General features: G+C 52.8%; 1 protein-coding gene across 1 annotated transcript in view; it reads right to left on the bottom strand.

The window, feature by feature from the left end:
* The window catches only part of ankrd50 (ankyrin repeat domain 50), a 36,658-nt gene extending 17,949 nt beyond the window's left edge, over positions 1-18,709 (bottom strand). The window contains exons 1-3 of the mRNA XM_079744644.1: positions 18,523-18,709; positions 16,680-17,668; positions 7,053-7,285 (exon numbers count right to left, since the gene is read on the bottom strand). Of these exons, the coding sequence (XP_079600770.1) occupies positions 7,053-7,285; positions 16,680-17,170 (724 nt within the window). The 5' untranslated portion in view covers positions 17,171-17,668; positions 18,523-18,709. The remainder of the gene's footprint in view (positions 1-7,052; positions 7,286-16,679; positions 17,669-18,522) is intronic.
* Between the last annotated feature and the right edge of the window lie 1,127 nt (positions 18,710-19,836).

The raw sequence follows: 19,836 nt of genomic DNA, 5'->3' as shown, positions 1-19,836 counted from the left end.
ACAACATACGTCATCGGCTGTCGCCCTTAGTTCCCCCTTAGCTGCTTGAAGTCGGGAACGAGCGATTCCGACCGAATGCACGATGCTGATCGAATTTCTGAGGTGTTTGAACCCGCCTGACTGGGACCTCCGTTTGGGAATGGCTTCTGTGTCAGTCAGCGTTTAAGGAACATTCTTTAATAACGTCGGTCTTGGGAGTCGTGCCTTTGTGTTTCCTCAACAGAACTCATCACAGACTGTACTTGTATACGTGTAACCTTCTATCCTGGCAGCTATTCTGGCCCTCATTTCATGGCTGCTCGTCTGGAACCAACTGCCTTGCTCAGCGGCCGGGAACCAGGGATCACTCCCGTTTTCCTTCTCAAGGTTTCTCCCTCTCCCGGTGGCTTTTGTGGGTAGTTCTCCTCCTAATAATACATGTATAATTATGAATAATAACGCGGTCCCCGGACCTTTCTCTCCCCGCGTCTCCATTCTGTTTACGCCATACATATCGTCTGCCTCCGAGCGTCAAACCCGCAGCACATTGGCGGTGGGTAATCTCGGCGGCGAGGGGATTGATAATCATTCTAATGTTGCAGTTCTGTGAACGCTCTGGGGAGCGGGAACAGCTGAGGCGGCTTTCCAGAACCTTCCATCAGCAGATGGCCTTGGAGCGCAGCCCGGCCACAACGGCCATATTTCCTGGGTATACTGTGTCAAACGTGTCGCGAGAAGAAAAAAAAAAAAGATAATCAGAGGCAAAGCAGCAGCGCAGCTCTGCCAGCTTCCCTCCGAGTCCAACCCCAGCCCCGCGGAGAGTCCCGGCCAAGTGGCCCGGGGATAAACTCCCGCTGTAAACGTTGGGAAAATAGCCGTCATTGTAAATGTACTTGGGCCGTTTTACGGCCGAGGTAAAGCGACAACACAAATACACAAACACAGATGGGGTGCTCCAGACCGGCTTCACGGGTACGAGACTGTTAAAGACTCTGTTTAAAACACTTTAGCCCGCGGCAGCCCGTCAAACCCACTTCATTTGAACACGTTACAGTATAATGTGGGCTTCACTGGCCCGTAAAGGCCTAAAGAGCGACCTGAACCCGGAGGTGAGAACCCAGGACACGGCCCGCAGAAGAGCGATGCTCCGTCCAGGAGGCTGTCCGAGCTGCTGAATGGACACACACATAATGGCAGCACTGTAGTCCGACTGCTTCCTGTGTCGAAAAAAGTCAAAGTCCCCCCCCTAATACCCAGAGTCAATCGTCTCCTGTGTTCAGCACGGCTAATCTAATATAGCCAATTGATAAACTAATAGACGTAATCTAATGAAGCGATGCCAGTCCGTGCAGGTGGTGGAACTAACCGGGGACAAGCCTGTTATTATGGAAACATGGAGTGGGAGGCTGTGCCTTTCACCTCCCCCTCCTCTTGGCTTCTCTGCTGGGCACAGATTTTGTCCCCCACCCCCCCTCTCCATTTCCCCCCCCCCACCGGGAGATCTTACAGTAGCAAAGAACATACGGAGGGTGGCTGGGGGTTATGGCTCGCGCGCGCGTGTGTGTGTGTGTAGAGGTGACGTTATGACTTTAGGGTTCTCCGATTAACCCTTGACCCAAGGTAGAGTACCACTGCAGTAACACACAGCTCTCCAACACACTACCACACTACCACACTGCAGTAACACACTGCTCTAACACACTACAGTAACACACTACCACACTGCAGTAACACACTACAGTAACACACTTCCACACTGCAGTAACACACTACCACACTGCAGTAACACAATCCCACACTGCAATAACACACTACCACACTGCAGTAACACACTTCCACACTGCAGTAACACACTACCACACTGCAGTAACACACTGCTGTAACACACTACCACACTGCAGTAACACACTACCACACTACAGTAACACACTGCAGTAACACACTACAGTAACACACTGCTCTAACACACTACAGTAACACACTCCCACACTGCAGTAACACACCACCACGCTGCAGTAACACACTGCTCTAACACACTACAGTAACACACTACCACACTGCAGTAACACACTACAGTAACACACTGCAGTAACACACTACAGTAACACACTGCTCTAACACCCCTCCACTAGAGGAAGAAGAGGAGGTTCTACACCTCTGCTCCTCCTCATGCCGAGACTCCCAGAGAGGGCCTTCCTGGCTCCGCCCGCCCCTAGGCCCCGCCCCCGTTCCCAGGCCCCGCCCCCGTTCCCAGGCCCGCCCCCAGGCCCCGCCCCCCCCGTTCCCAGGAACACCACATTCTTTGTGCGCGAGCGGCGGGCCGCGGGGCGGATGGGAGCGAGGCATTCCCCTGGAAGGCTCTGGAAGGCTCAGGACTTCCTGTCCGGTCTCCGAGGTGTTGAGAGCTTCCCAGACCACATTCCACAGCCCCTCTGCCCCGCGCCGACCGGGAAGGGTTCAGCCTCTCACAGCCCACAGCTAACAGGGGGCTCACCGAGACCCGGAGAGGGCCGTTCGGTCGGGGGGGCTCACCGAGACCCGGAGAGGGCCGTCCGGTCTGGGGGGCTCACCGAGACCCGGAGAGGGCCGTCCGGTCTGGGGGGCTCACGTAAACAACACACGGGGTATTAATAGACGTAGCTCGGCTGTCATTTCATACTACACAGGATGTGGCAGCGAACACACTGCTCTCTAACACACTACAGTAGATCGCACTACAGTAACACAACCACACTGCAGTAACACACTACGGCAACACACTACTCTCCAACACACTACAGTAACACAACCACACTACCATAATGCAAAACAACACCACCACACTGCTCTAGCACACTACTCTGTTACACACTACGGCAACACGCTACTGCTCCAACACACTACAGTAACACAACCACAGTACCATAACGCACTACCACACTGCTCTCAAACACACAACAACACACGGCATTAACAAGCATCAATTTAGACATCAACAAACTGTAGTAACACACTGAAAACGCTGTAGTAACATGTTCGAATGAGACACCAACACACTGAGAGAGAGGAGAGAGAGAGAGAGAGAGAGAGAGAGAGAGAGAGAGAGAGAGAGAGAGAGAGAGAGAGAGAGAGAGAGAGAGAGAGAGAGAGAGAGAGAGAGAGAGAGAGAGAGAGAGAGAGTAAGTAAACCAAAATAGATAAAGGGGGTAAAGAGATGGAGAGTTGGAGATGGAGAGATGGAGATAGAGATATCTGCGCAGAAGAGACAATCGTTCTGGCTACAGGGTTAAGGGGGGAAGTCTGCCTGTAGACAAAACAAGGCTGGCGCCCGCAGCTTGAGCGGACATGAGGAGTCTAGCCAGGAGGAGCTAGCAGAGGGAGATAGCAGATAGAAGCTAGCCGGAGGAAGCTAGCACATAGAGGCCAGCCGATAGAAGTTAGATGCTAGCAGGGGAAAGAAAGTCATGAAGCGAGAGATATCATGCACATGTGCATGATATCTCTCGGTGTCAACCACGCAGGGCGACAGCAAGCTCATGGACACCTCGACACTCGGCTAGGAGGAGCCGGGAATCGAACTAGCAACCTTCCGGTTAGCAGCCAACCCGCTCTACCCGATCGTGACGGTGCTTCTTATCTCCAGCCCCGCGCCACACGTCTCCACCCGCGAGATTCGCTCATGGATTCAATTTGATTTCTTCCAGGCGGAACGAAAACCAAAACACAGCCGGCGCCGCTATCAGAAAGGGAAGTCAACACCGCGTCCCTCCAGGACAATCACCAGAGCAAACAGCTGCCGTTTGTCTCCCTGCTCCAAGACGAGGGGGACCCCCCCCCCCCCCCAACCACAGGACGGAAGGAGAACGGTTAGAACACAGGGATGGGAGGGGAGGTCATCTCCTGATAAGGACTCCCTTTCTCTCATTTTGGGGATGTGCCATTTTGTCTCCGAACACGCTGGCTTCTGCTGTTTGCACTTATACTGAATCATCAGGAGACTAAACCATTAAAATACAACTTTGACACGCACGCACATACACACACACACACAAGCACACACACGGGGGGGGGGGGACGGAATGACATAAGAGTGGAATTTCCATGGCTTTATTCTGTCCAAAGGCGGCCAGCTTCCACATTCCACATTCAAACAGTTAGGATTGAAACGGTAGAAGCACTGGATCATCTGTCATTCGGTCGCTACCGCAGCCCTACAAATGCACAGTGTGCTACAATTGAACTTAAAAGCAAAAAAAAATATTACAAAAAAAAAAACTTACAACAATACGTTTTCCACAATAAAACAGATGTTGGGTGTGAGGGTTTAAGTTTACGGAAGGCTGAATGATGAGGAGCTACAGCAGTACAGAGTCTCCTCGACACGTACGACTGCATCATCTCCATAAATTCTCGGTGCATCTCTACATAAACACCTTCAGCGTTATATAAACTACAGCCTGATGTAACTGGCCCGCGCCCACACGTTAACATACACTGGACTCCTGAGAGTATGCGCGCAGCAGAGCAGTATTATTAAGTACTACAAGGGTTATAAACACAGACTGCAACGTCACCGCCGCAGATCAGTCGGACGGTATCAGAGGTCAGCGCGCTGACCTCTGATCCGCATCTATCAGGTTTAGATGCGGAAGCCGAGAGTATCAGATGTAAAAACCGCCCGACCAAGAAGCCTGCCACACAGGTCAGCAACAAATCAAGAGCCTTGCATCCTGTCTGAGGAAAAACTGTCCCCCTCGAGCGGAAAAACAACTCTATTTATAAAAGAAGCTGATCCGTCCATCATTGTGAGCACGATGGAGAGCCGGATGACATCGCTGTCACGGTGAGAGAGTTAGAGCTGGGTATCCTCAGATCACGTCTGTTGCACCCGGGCACACGGCTTATTATTCCAGTGCAACTACGGCATTAAGGCACAGCAGTCAGCGAGCTGGTTGGAGACGGACCACCACCCATTTGGCTGGTTACCGGAAGGGCGCTCGTCCGATCCCCGGCTCCTCCTAGCTGTTTCGAGGCCGAGGTGTCCCTGAGCGAGCCACCTCACCCTGACTGCTCCTGACGAGCTGGCTGGCGCCCTGCGCGGTTGACACCGTCGTCGGTGTGTGAATGTGTGCATGAATGGGTGAATGTTGGGCAATGTTGTGAAGCGCTGATTGGCCACTGGTTAGAAAAGCGCGGTATAAACGCAGTAGGGGAGCAACGGATCACAAAACTCACGGTTCGGATCGTGTCACGGTTTTTGAGTCACGGGTCGGATCATTTTCGGATCAACAACAACAAAAAAGATAACAAGACAAATGTGACTTTAAATAAAATCTTCAAATGTGTAAAAGCTAAATAAAGTGAAAAATTAGGTTATAATCCTGCTTCCTTTATGCATAGTCAATATTTTAAAAAATTGCAATCTGAGGCATTATTCCTTCTTCTTTTTAACATGGATAGTAAATAAACCCTAACCCTGGATTTACAACTTTAAATTCAGGATGTCTGCATTGCCTGGGGAGAGTTTAGAGTCTACACTCTCCCCAGGCAATGCAGACATCCTCATCTTCTATTTTTTCATCAAGTATGGTAGCAAAATACAGTTTCTGTCGTGTTTTATTTGGCATTTTGTAAATCCATTGATTTCTGTTGGAAGACTCATTGCCGATTTCAAGGGGGGCTGGTTGTAGTCTTTTCGGTCGGTTCTAGCCCTACTGTTGATACGGAGAACCGAGCGAAAAGACTACAACCAAACATAAACATTTCCGGTTTCCGTTTCAATGGGATTTACGGAACGCCCAATAAAACACGACAGAAACTGTATTTCGCTACGATACTTGATCATGTTGTAAATACCGGAATTGTCCTTTAAACATGCGCTGATCACGTGAGAGCACAACTTTTTTTTTTAATCAGCCGATCCGCGGATCACTTGCGTCCCGAACCGTGAGGGTTGATCCGTACGGATCACGGGTAACCCGTGAACCGTTGCACCACTAAAATGCAGTCCATTTACCATTTACCATTTCTCCCGTCTGCATACCAAGTTACCCAGTAAAATAACTTTACGAGACATTAGCGGTACTTCAACAATATGCCCAATCCAGGGGCTCATGGCTCCAGCGGCTGGCAGCTGTACGTCTCCGACATCGTGGCATGCCCACTCTGACAACAAACTACATCTCCTCTTCTCTCTAACAGTCACCGTGCTCTTCCTGAGCGAGTGTCCCTCGCAAACCAAACAACGCTAACGACAGGCGCCAGAAAGCAGCAGAATCCCCCCGCGTTCTGCCGGTTTCTGAGCGGGAGTGGAGACGAAGACGTCCCTCCTACGTGCCCCGCCATGAGCCATGCCAGCTCATCAGGCAGGCGAGGACAGCCTCGCAGCGGGGCGGTGGGCGGGGGCGAAGGCGGGGGCGGCGTGATGCATGTGTTTAACGCCTGGAAGCGTTCTGGCGGATCGTAGCGACAGCACCTCCACAGCCAGCAGAGAAGCGGTGTGACTCAGAGCTTCACCAGGTCTCCGGAACTAACGCTGCTAACTGGAAGGTTAACGGTGGTGTCGAGCATCTGTCTGTGGAGACGTCAACGACGGCTCAGAGGAGGAGATCATGACTCCTTCCCCCCATCACCGCTACACCACAAGGGAAGATCCATGCCGTGTCCTCGCCCCATCCGTTAGCCGATACCTCTGCGGCCGTGTTGAGGAACAACCCCAGATCTCTTCATAATGAGATTGAGGGGACTTTTACTTTGGGAAAACGCAACTGCCTTTGGCTTTAGGGATGCACTTAATCAAAAGAGACTCCCAGTGAATTGTTTAACGTGTCATTAAGGAGCATCTTTGCTAAAGGGAACTTAAGAGGTAGACTGCAGACATTGGGGTTTCGAACCCGCAGCCTTTCACCTGGGAGTCCAACACCCCGACCAACGTCCTGCCCTACCATCCTTGCCACCGGGTCCGTCATAAATATCAAACCCTGGTAGTTGTTGCAAAACATGACGAACATCAGGACTTTTACTTTGGGAACACGCGACTTCCCCTTCCTGGTCTGATTGCGGTCAACATTAAAAGGCTTAGGGAGCTCTCTGACCTGTGAACAGTTTGGTGATGGCCTTGTTCTGCCTGCGGGCCGAGCAGACGAGCAGCAGCCAGGGGGGGAAGAACTCGTGGTGGCTGGCCAGGAGCTCGGCGATGGTCCTGGGGGAGCCCGGGGGGGACTTGTGCTCCTTGTCCCCCAGCTGGCAGCCCTCGTCCACGGAGTCCACCAGCAGGAAAACGGCCTGCTGCGGAGGCCTCACGCTCAGCAGGGGCAGCAGAACACACCTGGAGGGAGGGACAGGGGGGGGGAGAGGAGAGGGGAGAAGGAGGAGAGGGGAGAGAAGGGAGGGAATGAGGGAGGGGAGGAGGAGGAGAGGGAGGGAATGAGGGAGGGAAGAAGGGGGAGAAGGGAGAGAAGGGAGGGGATAATGGGGGGGGGGGGAGGTATGATAGAGAAAAGGAGAGAGAAAAAAAAACAGGAACACCAATCATTATTCTGTGCTTTGACCGCTTTTATCACCCGGAGAATTGAAAGTCGTATCTCCTCCTAAACGGACGAAGGAGAAGAAGCCCAACAGAGGCCTGGAGCCGGCCGCCGTCATCAGTTAGCCGGCCGACGTCATCAGTTACACATTCTCTCGTTGGTCCAGAGCTCTCCAAGTAGCTGAAATCAATGCCTGAATCATTCCACCTGCGTCTCTCCAGAGGACCCCACCGGGGTCGGAGCGATTCCACCGCGGATTTCAAAGATTTCATTTCATGCTTTAATATCATCGATGTCTATGCTTCCGCTCTCTTTGCGAACCGGCCCCGTGGTATTCTGGGTCACACTCGCACACAACGAATTGTGTTAGCATACATTACCGCAGCGGCGGATCAATATCGTGCTTACTGCGCGCAGCGCAGAGGTGTTATCGTCATGGTAACCTTTAAACGGAGCGGCGAGCCAGAGGACGACCTCACGCCCTCAGAACGGGTGAGGGAGAGGGACAGAGACAGAGAGTGAGAGGGAGACAGAGTGAGAGAGTGCGAGACAGAGAGAGAGTTCAAGAGAGAGGGTTCAAGAGAGAGAGAGTGCAAGAGAGAGAGTGAGAGAGAGATAGTGAGAGGGAGAGAGAGACAGAGTGCGAGAGAGACAGAGTGAGAGAGTGCGAGAAAGAGAGACAGAGACAAAGAGTGCGAGAGAGAGAGAGTGCAAGAGAGAGAGTGCAAGAGAGAGAGAGAGAGAGAGAGAGACAGCGAGAGCGAGCTAGAGAGAGAGCAAGAGTGCTCGAAAGGTTGAGGTTTTAATCCTGGTCCTGGTGTAATCTCGTTAAGGGTTGCTGGGGTTGATAAAGAGAGCTTTAGTCTATATTTTTGAATCACGATTATGGATTGATTCCCACCTACACTGCTGAGGGGATTAGCAACACAGAAGGCTACGGACAAGAACGCGAAGAACGCGCTTTCTCCAAGTCAACAGAGGAACCACAAACAGCAGAAAGGTCATGGGGGGGCTGAATCCCAGAAGCTCCACAGCTGATCTTAAACCAAATGGAGGAGAAAAGACGCCTGTCTCCCAGGCCTCCGGCCAATTACACATGCTCATGGTCGGGGTCTCGGCCAATCAGAGTGTGTGATGGTTAACGGTCTCTGGGGAGCACACTAAATCACACTTCCTTAAGGTCACAGCGTCCCACACAGACTGCAGTGACACACACACAGTCGCACACACAGACACACACTGCCATGGTAAAGACACAAGCAATCAGTGCATGGACATTCCTCCTGGCTAACCCGTCAGAGCGGGCTGTGTGTGTGTGTGTGTGTGTGTGTGTGTGTGTGTGTGTGTGTGTGTGTGTGTGTGTGTGTGTGTGTGTGTGTGTGTGTGTGTGTGTGTGTGTGTGTGTGTGTGTGTGTGTGTGTGTGTGTGTGTCTACAAGTGGACCAAACAATGGCTCCATTCTACTCTGCTCCTTTCAGAGCGACGGGGGAATCAGAAGTCATGGAATGATGCACAACCACAAAACAACGCACAGAACAACGCCAGGGCCCTGGGAGAAAGGGCCACACGTGATTGGTCGCCTCCTGGCCAGCACGCGGTGCCCTTCTGTACACCTGAGCCAATCGGGCGGAGGCATGCGGGCCACACACACCGGGGGTCACCTGCCAAGGCTGAGGCCAGGTGACCTTTAAGACCGGGGGGGGCGGGGGGCGTTTGGGTCAAAGTAGACACCCAGCCCGTCGTCAACGGCGACCGTCCCGGTGGCCTTTAGGGGGGGGGGGGGGGGGGGGGGAGGGGGGGGGGGGCGTCTGGTCAGCCCCGGGCACCAAGCCAGGAGCTGACTAATTCACACAGCGGACCGTTTTATTGGACACACACACACACACACACACACACACACACACGAGCAGTGCCTGACATGTCTCACACACACACACACACACAGCACGACATGTCCCACACACGCACACACACACAGACACACACAAAGGCTATGTCCCTCTCCCTCACACACTCCTCCTCCCAGACCTTCCTTCTCCTCTTCCTCCTTAGGTTTCTCCTCCTCCTCCTCCTCCCCCTCCATCGATGTGTGAGGGCTCTTTCCGCACGCCGGCCTGCAGACCAACACTGAGCTCCACACGACCACGGAGAAACGCTGACTCATGCTGAGCCACCACCAGATGAGGAGGAGGAGGAGGAGGAGGAGGAGGAGGAGGACGTGTGGTGCCATTACTCTGTCGTTCCTCACAAACAAGCCTTGTTGCTGCTCCTCCTCCCTGTGCCACTGTGTGGACGCCACGTGTAGCGTTTCAACATAACGGTGATAATAACCACAACGTTATTCCGAGAATCCGGTCTGGAGAGCCGTGCAGTTGTCGATTGAAGTGGCTTGGGGGAACGAGCCTCATTCCCCTGGCAGATATCTGGGTTCTGGGGGGGGGGGGGGGGAACTCCAGATTCAGCCCCCACCCCCAGCCAGCGTTTAGAACCACTGGATCCAAGATGGCTGCCAGGGGAATGAGGCCCCTTTCTGGTGCGTTATTTCTCCCATGATGCATTACATTTAGGGGATTTTGCAGACGCTTTTATCTAAAGCGAGTTACAACCAACCACCACCCCCCCCCCCCCCTTCCTTCTCCTCCGGATGATTGAGGAGGAGAAGGAAGAGGAGAGGAGACGTGACAAAGGAAACACAGTGTGCGTTGATGCACATGCCGTCATGGTCGCAGTCTTCCAGGGACCAACAGAAGAGCGTTGACGTGACATCAGTGTGTTGACGTGGAGCATAAACAGAAGATTAAACCTACACCTCGCCTGTGTCCTGGCTGGAGATAAGAGAGAGACACACACACACACACACACACACACACGGGGGTTGACTGGTAACCGGACGGTTGCCAGTTTGATTTCTACTCCATTGCACTCTTGTAAATTATGATTTTTTTCTTTTATGATGGTAAAATGCTTCATTGCTATTTCCATCTGCTCGTTCGCACCATTGTGGAATCCTGCAACTAATTTCAACAAGGCAACACTGGAACCAATTCATTAATAAAAAACGGGACCGTCTTTCCATCGACTCACAAGCTGGTAGAGCAAAGCAAAGCAAAACCTGGGTGGAGCGAGAGACTTCACTACATCTGGGCCTGACTGGCAGAGTTGAGAGCAGCTTGGACCCGACAGCCCGGTTAGCTGACAACAAGCTGAAACAGGAGACCAACCAACAAGTTCTGCTGCATTACAAATGCCCTCAAAGCTTCCAAGAAGCTAAATGATGCCTTGTGCTGCAGAAGTAATCTCGTAAAGACTGTGTGGTCATTAGAGAGAAAGGGAGAGAGGGAGGAAGGAGGGGGAGTTGAAGAGAGATAGACAACGTAAAAGATTTGAACATGGAGGGAGAGAGCCAGAGACAAACAGAGACACAGACACACAGAGACACACAGACCGAGAGTGTTGAAGAAAGAGATGGAACAAAGTGAGGAACGGAGAACCAAAGCATAAAAACTTTTTTCCTTCAAATTGAGGCCAGGCAGAATATTAGTCAGACTTTCTTCCTACTTTATAATACCCACACGCTATGCTAGGTCCAAAAAGTGTCCTAAACCCGCATGTACACAAAGCCACCCGCCTGGACGCCGTGGACAGTCAGTGGAGTCTAGACCATGACGCACAACGCTTTGTTATGGACCCTGAAGACGGAGACATGAGACTTGTTGAAGTTGACAGTGATAACATTCAAACCCACTTCACACACAGGGGCTGCTCGCTACACAACCGCTAGCACGCTAACTAAGGTGGTTGAAATGAAGAAGTTGGTTTCAATTTTTTTTTTTGAAACATCGCAAGCTTCACCCTAAACAACGTATGGCCCAAAATAAAATAAACGCAAGGAAGGCTAATTCTTGTGTCTGTAAGGATAAAGGCACCGCTGAGGGTATAAATACCCTCAGATCCCCCCCAGCCCCCGGCACAGACGAGGTGTGCATTCCTGCTTATCTGCCCCCCGTCAAAAGAATCTGAAATTTCATCCTTTTCTATCCCCCCCCCCGACCTTACCCCCCACATCTTCTCCCCTCCTCCCCATCTCCTCCTCCCAGTCTCCCCCCCCATCTCCCATTTTTCACGATACAAAACATGACCATTAATGAATGAAAGAATCCTTCCACCTCGGACTAAAAACTTAATCCTCATTCCTCCATTCATGAGTCATTTAAATTTAGGACATTTAGCAGGCACTTTTATCCAAAGCCACTTACAATGAATACATTTGTCATAAGAAAGGGAAAAAATATAGTGCCGTCGGTACAGTAAGGATGTACACAATCACTAGGTTAACCCATTCCCCGTACACAACAAAGATAGCTAGGGTAAGATGCTACACAATGCTAAGTACTATATGAATCCCTCCTCATTTTGGACAGAGTGGAGATGAATCGGCCAGACAGACGGGTACACAGAGTGAATCAGAAGGGCCCCGCCGGGTTTCCCTCGCTCAGCCTGGACCAATCAACACCTATTAAATAGTTGAGCGGTCGGCGATCCGAGCCCTGACCGTTGGCCCTGCACTCCCATTGGTCGAGGCCTCGCTCCGTGTCAGAGCTCAACACAAACCGCTGGGGACGATTGTAGCTCACTCAGCGACCCACTCTATATTTAGCGTCGCAAACGCACAATTTCCTAGATTGCAGAGTGACAATAATTGGCACGTGGCCATCAGCATGGACACCGAGCCCAGGTAGCAATCAGCGACATCCGACCCACACACAGCTCACACACAGACACAAACACCTCTCACACACACACAGACACACCTCACACACACAGCGCCTCACGGATCAGAACACAGCTTTCATGTTGCGCCAAGAGCTTTTTTATTCAGGGGGAAATGTTTGGAATGTCAGGGAGAATTCGGGAAAGGGTGATGAAGAGATTGGAGCGAAGAGGAGGGGGGGGGGGGGGGGGGGGGGGCACCGACGTCTGCATATTTCTAGCAGACCACAAGCTCCACTACAGAACGGCCTTTGTGGACGTTGGAGGTGGAGGGGCCACGGCCAGCGGCCCCCGGGGCAACGGCTCCACCAGACCCATGTGGGGCTCTGCCTCCAAGGCCTGGCTAGGCGTCCGAGAGGTAGAGAGACAGACAGGTGTAGAGAGAGAGAGAGAGAGACAGACAGGTAGAGAGAGAGACAGGTCGAGAGAGAGACACACACACACACAGGTAGAGAGACAAAGACAGACAGGTAGAGAGACAGACAGGTAGAGAGAGAGAGACAGACAGGTAGAGAGAGAGACACACACACAGGTAGAGAGACAAAGACAGAAAGACAGACAGACAGGTAGAGAGACAGATAAATGTAGAGAGAGAGAGAGAGGCAGGTAGAGAGAGAGAAAGAGAGACAGACAGACAGGTAGAGAGAGAGAGAGAGAGAGAGAGAGAGAGAGAGAGAGAGAGAGAGAGAGAGAGAGAGAGAGAGAGAGAGAGGTAGAGAGACAGAGACAGGTAGAGACAGACAGACAGACAGACAGGTAGAGAGAGACAGACAGACTGGCACAAAGTCACAGCTAGACGTCCAAAAGAAAGGTGCAAGCTAGCAGAAAAGACGGGAGAGAATGGAAGAATGAAAGAAATGAAATAGTGTTATCAGCAAAAACACGGGGAGGGCTGCCTTTGGGGGGACGTGTGCGACTGCAAATTCCACCTGTGTGATGTGGGAGCCCTTTGTCCCGGGGAGAAAGGTGGTCTAGGGTCCGAGGCAGACCGGCCTGTCTGGGGCTGGAACAAGGCCGGACTGTGGACACTTTAGATAAGGGCTGATGGCGAGATGGCCCTGAGATAAGGGGAAATAAGGAATGCTGCTTTAAACGAAACAAAATAAACCTCTTAAAGTTATCAGCCCGAATAGCATGAGAGAGTTGTATGCCGTGAGGCTAAACTAAGCTAAGCTAAGTTTCAGGCGGTTAAGCTAACACTCGCCGAAAAAAAGCAAACCTGTATCCTAGCACTTACTTTGGAGAGTGTGTTTTGAAGATTTGCGTAATTAGCCTAGCGCGATTAGCTTAGCCATTTTGTGGCATTAGCCCATTTCTGACAAAGAACACCGGCTGAGCCTTTTAGCAGTTCAGGAAGGCATGCGGGGAGTGTGAAGCGGCGGCGGAGAGACCGTGATCTTGTTTGGCCGAACGCCAGCACACCAGCACACCGGGTCGCGCTCATAAATGAACCAAGCAGGACTCATAAAAACACAACAGAAAGACTCATCCAGGAGGGATTCACACACAAACACACACAGTGGGTCTTTGAAAGAACCCATCCCACCCCCCATAACCTGTTTAGTCGGTTGTGGGGCGGTTAGCGCGGGGGAAGCTAACGGTTGGCGCTACAGGCATCTGGAGTGTCGTTAGCCTGCCGTTAGCCTTATCCAGGTTTAATGTAGCGACCCGCCGCCGCGATCACCACAAACAAACAGAGCAGGCAGACAGCGGCAGGAATGCGGTCGGAGGAGGGAGGGAGAAACCACCGTCTGATGTTTAGAGGGGTCAGGGGAGGAGGAGGGGGGGAATGGGGCTCTGGCTTCATAAACAACATCCCTCGACCATGGATCGGTCCATAAAGCACAGCCGAAGGCCATTGGTTCTGATGGACATGGGACACACACACACACACACACACACACACACACACAGACACACCTGTTGATAATCTGCAGCGTTGGGTCAGTCAAACATTGGTGTCAGGGTCAAAGCCCAGCCCCGTTTCACGCTGGTGATAGGATCGAAGCCCGATGCGACACTTGCGCCAGCATCGAAACCTAGGCCAACACTTTGGTCGGGGTCAAATTCCCGCCCAGTCAGACGCTGGTGTTGGGGTCAAAGCCCAATCTAACACACGGGTTTGGGTCGAAGCCCAATACAAACACGCGTGGTGGGGCCGAAGTCCGGTCAGACACTGGTGATAGGATCGAAGCCCAATACAACACTTATGTTAGGATCGAAACCTAGGCCAACACTGGGGGTTGGGATCGAAGCCCAATACAAACACGCGTGCCGGGGTCGAAGTCCAGTCAGACGCTGGTGTTAAACTTGGTCGACGCCCCGTCGACCAACCGCGTCCAAACAAGCAGACGCCGACGGAAGAGTCCACTTCCTCCAGAGGGGGGACAGTTGGGGGACGGATCGATGACCCGTCTGACCGTTTCAAGAATGATCTACCCCCGAGCGGCCGCCATGTTGAGGCCAGAGCCGGCAGATGGCCAGACAGCAGCGCGTGTGTGTTCAGCATCCGCATTCCTGCGCCCTACACACACTATCTGACCCGCACTGTGTAGACAAGTCTTGCTAGTTACCCACACACACACACACACACACAGACTCACGTGCACTACACATGCCAGCGCCCTGCATCAGACTACAAAGCGTGTTGCTGGATGTGCATGTCCGGACAGGCCTCTCCACCACCCCCCAACCACGGCCAGTAGGCAGACAGACAGGTAGACAGACGGGTAGAGGAAGGCAGACAGGCAGGTAGGTAGAGAGAGAGAGAGACAGAGAGGTAGGTAGACACTAGGAAGAGAGAGAGAGAGACAGACAGGTAGAGATAGAGACAGACAGACAGGTAAAGAAACAAAGAGGCAGACAGGTAGATAGATAAGGAGGTAAGTAGAGAGAGAGAGAGATAGACAGTAGGTCGAAAGAGAGACAGGTAGGGATGAAGACTTAGGGAAGCGACATACAGTCAGCAGGCTAGTTACTTAACGAGTCATTCAGTCAGTCAGTCAAAGACTGTTTCCATCTGACTCCTCTGGAACACACACACACTACACACACACACACACACATTCACAGGAAAAACCAACAGAACATGACTTCAAACGGAGAGGCTGCTTTTGTGCTTTTGTATGCGTGCGCGCTTGCGTGCGCGCTTGCGTGTGTGTGTGTGTGTGTGTGTGTGTGTGTGTGTGTGTGTGTGTGTGTGTGTGTGTGTGTGTGTGTGTGTGTGTGTGTGTGTGTGTGTGTGGGTGGGGTGGGGGGGTAAAGAGGGGGAGAGGTGTCCTAGGGTCAGGGGGTGGGGAGGAAGGGAGAGGGGGAGGGGTTTGAGCCCCCGTTCCTGGATTACCAGAGAAGAAGAAACATGATTTCATACACAGATAGGTCTATAGATCTATATAGATAGATACAAAGATTGACATTCAGCAGACACTATTATCCGAAGCAACTTACAGGTGAAAGTAGGAGCGATAAATTAAGTGATAGCATTAGAGAGATGGATACATACATACATACATACATCAACACAGACAGACAGACAGGTACCAGACAGACAGACAGACCAATGGCGTCCAGCTGCAGCCCCGGAGCCGGGCACTGTGGTGGGGCAACGGCACGGCGGTATATATATATATATATATATATAATAGATTACGATATAGAGATAGATAGATCTTCTCCAACGTATACCATCACATCCAACAGATTCTCCATCACACAGCTCAATGTATTGCTTATCAATAGTATATAGTACCTATACAGCGATTAGTACATTGATAGACACACAAAGACTAACCCCGGGCTGCAGCCGGATGCTACTCGGACAGACGGATAATCAGACAGACAGACGGGTACACAGACAGACTGAAGGTCAGACAGCGGGGCAGACTGACGGGGGCACAGACAGACTGGTCCGCAGACAGACGGGGACACAGACAGACAGACAGGTCCGCAGACAGACGGGTACACAGACAGACAGACGCGTCCACAGACAGACGGGTACAAAGACACACAGATGGGTACACAGACAGACGGCTCCGCAGACAGACGGGTACACAGACAGACAGACGGGTACACAGACAGACGGGTCCGCAGACAGACGGGTACACAGACAGACAGACGGGTACACAGACAGATGGGTCCACAGACAGACGGGTCCGCAGACAGACAGGTACACAGACAGACAGACGGGTACACAGACAGACGGGTCCGCAGACAGACAGACGGGTCTGCAGACAGACGGGTCCGCAGACAGACAGACGGGTCCGCAGACAGACAGACGGGTACACAGACAGACGGCTCCGCAGACAGACGGGTACACAGACAGACAGACGGGTACACAGACAGACGGGTCCACAGACAGACAGACAGGTACACAAACAGACAGACGCGTCCGCAGACAGACGGGTCCGCAGACAGACAGACGGGTACCTCTTGAAGGCGTCCGAGGGGTCCCTCTCACACTCTCCGGGCTGCAGGGCGCTCTGGACCGCCGGCCCTCGGACCGCCTCCTCGTAGCCGGGCAACAGGCCCCCGGCTCCCAGCTGGGCCACCAGCCCGCGCACGAAGCCCCCCAGGCTCAGCGTGTGGGCGTCGTCCGCGCGGCAGAAGTGGAAGGCCAGGGCGTGGCGGTGCAGCCCCCGCTGGGTGCTCTGCGGCGAGGTGGGCCACAGCAGCTCGGTGGCCACCGCCGTCTTCCCGCTGCCCGGACCCCCCACCAGCAGCAACCCCCAGGGGGCCCCGGGCTTGGGGGTGGAGGTGGAGGAGGAGGAGGGGGCCCCGGCAGGGGGCAGGGCGGCGCTAGGGGCCGGCCCCGGCGGGGGCGGGCCGGCGGTCTTCTCCTGCAGACAGTGCTGGATCTTGTGGAAAACCCAGTCGCGGCAGTAGAAGCGCTTGCCCTGCAGAAGGCTGGTCTGGGCCATGGTGACGTCGGGTCTACCTGCTCATTGGAGCCTTCTGGCCCGGCCGCCCTCACATCCCCTCCTCCGGCAACGACCCGCCCCCGACGCGTACCTCCATGCCGTCGGCCGCAGGGCGACTCTTACCGGGGCGGAGCGGAGCTCTGGTTCACGTTCACGTTCGGAGACGCCAGACCACAACCCTCTCGCAGCCGTCTGTCTTTCGTTATCGCGGGGATGAGAAACTCCTGAGTAGCCGGCCTCGCGGTGTTTCGTGTGAGTATCTAGGTCGAAATGATGATGATAAAAAACTGAGCGCCAAAACTGAGGCAGAACACATATACGTCCCACCGACTTCAGCCGCAGGCTTTCCGATTGGCTGAGCCCCGCGCTGGTCGGCGTTAGAGGAGGCACAGCGGGGTGCTCACAAACACACTGCAGCGCCTGGCCAAGTTACACTTGCTGCTTGGTACGGTGGTCCACGCATCTCTCTCTCTGCTGCGGCCCCGCGACCACCTCGACCTGGAAAGAAGAGGAACCCTCCATGAGACGAGAAGCGACCCCCGGTCACGTGTGGTGCGTGATTTAACACCAGTCACTGTGTTAAACGATGCGAGGATAAACAAGACTCCAATGGCAGATCTCTCGCTCGCTCTCTCTCACACACACACACACACACACACACACACACACACACAGTTTGTCCAGCAGATGTTTGTCCTAAACGGTACAACACCGTCCTCTTCCTCCTCCTCCACCCACCAGCTTGGCTGCTTTCTGGGCCATAATAACACGCAATAAACCAACTCCACCCAGGGTCCAACTCACTGGTCCCCGATCAGCTGGGGTGACTCGGCCCTGCAGCCTGTGTGTGTGTGTGTGTGTGTGTGTGTGTGTGTGTGTGTGTGTGTGTGTGTGTGTGTGTGTGTGTGTGTGTGTGTGTGTGTGTGTGTGTGTGTGTGTGTGTGTGTGCGCGCGCGCGCGCGCAGCCAGCACCGCGTTTTTCCACATGCACCACAAACTCAATAAACACCCACATCTGCTCCTCCTATACCGCCGGCCGCTGCTCGGTGTCTCCCACACGACCCCTCGCCGCCCGGCGCAGAGCACAGGGCGACGGGCTGTGTTTACCAAACACACCGCGGTGGGGCGGATCTTTTGCATGGGGCTTCAAGCCCCAATTGCACAGGAGGGTTTCTGCACAGCGTGGATCCGAGCCCAGCTTCGTAAGGACGTGAGACACACACCAACCCGACTTCCACCGCATCCGTGGTTCATGTAACTACTAAACTTGAATCGGCGAGACCATCGCCGAGCGGTTTCTCTATATCCGATAGTTTCAGTCGTCGCTCCCAGCCCCGGCTTCCCTCCCTTACCTTCGGTCGGTCTCTCCGTGCGGCAGGTCAGGGTCGAATCCCGGGTCCGGAGCTCTGGAGCAGCGGGTTTCAGATGAACCCTTTGACCGCTGAGTTGTTTCCAGAGCCACAATCCCAGATCTACAATCCAACGTCCGTCCCCTTCTGTTTAAAATGTCCTTTCTTCGGGTGCGGGGCTCCGCCTGCTCTGCAGTCCAGCTCAGTACTGAAGCGGTCTGTGCTCCTCCAGCTCCCTCCGCCTCCAGACCGCCTCCCGTTCCAGCCCTTGCTACCGGCGCAAAGCCTTGTGGGACACGTAGTTTTGTTCCCAAACTGGCGGCCGATGAATTATACAAAGAATCTCAGATTTGTAACCTTAAGAATGACGTTGATTGCGCCTGATTTGGCTGAAATATTGCGCAAAAATATACGATACAAATCTGAGCATCAAGACAGACAGACAAACATTACAGACAAACGCACACACAAACCAAAAAAAACGTTGTGCTATTCAAACCACACTTATGGCCTACTCAATAATAAAGGAATCAGATGATTTCCTGTGTGGGACGGATCAAGGTATCTTCCTCGATGGCTCCTGGGGGCCAGGGCTTTGTTCAAAACACTTCCTGCCAAACAGGAAGCCAAGGAGGACACATCTACTGGTGGTAGACCTAACCTTCACCCCCCCCACCGACACGCCCACTTACACACTGTGTGTGTGTGTGTGTGTGTGTGTGTGTGTGTGTGTGTGTGAGAGAGACACAGAGCATGTACACATTGTTTAACGGTCTGATGAGACTGTTCTGCGATTCATTATTAACTTTGACACATACATCAAAGGAGTTCTCTAACATATTTACATCAAAGGTATTAAAAAGGTGTAACAAGTGTGGAGCTGACCCCTTTCGCCTCAGCAATAAATCAGTTGGACGGCTTCAGGTATAGTAGGTCTCCTGTTCTACATCCCATAATATTGATTTACATGGTAGACAATGAAGTAATACTACACAACAATATACATTACAGTTTTTAGCTCTCTTGGAGACCACGAACACAAAAATAACATCAAAAATGACATCTCGTTCAATTGATTGTTGTTAAATGAATTCAATTCAGTTCAGTGTGCGTTCCTGCCAAACAAAGGTATCGCTGATGTGTTGTAAGAACGGGTCGTGAGCCTAAGACCTCCCACTGCTGTTTGTTCCATCCCCCTGCTGAGGGCCAGCAGACTGGAACAAACAGCTATGAAACATTTATACCTCTGTGCTATGTGTACGTCTGCAGTAGCAACTGTCTGGGTGTGTGTGTGTGTGTGTGTTTGCTTGCGTGCAT

The sequence above is a fragment of the Pollachius pollachius genome, assembly GCF_949987615.1.
Source record: "Pollachius pollachius genome assembly, chromosome: 10".
In the NCBI taxonomy this organism is placed as follows: domain Eukaryota; kingdom Metazoa; phylum Chordata; class Actinopteri; order Gadiformes; family Gadidae; genus Pollachius; species Pollachius pollachius.
Note: the sequence above shows the minus strand (reverse complement) of the source record. Positions and strands in the feature narration are given on the sequence as shown.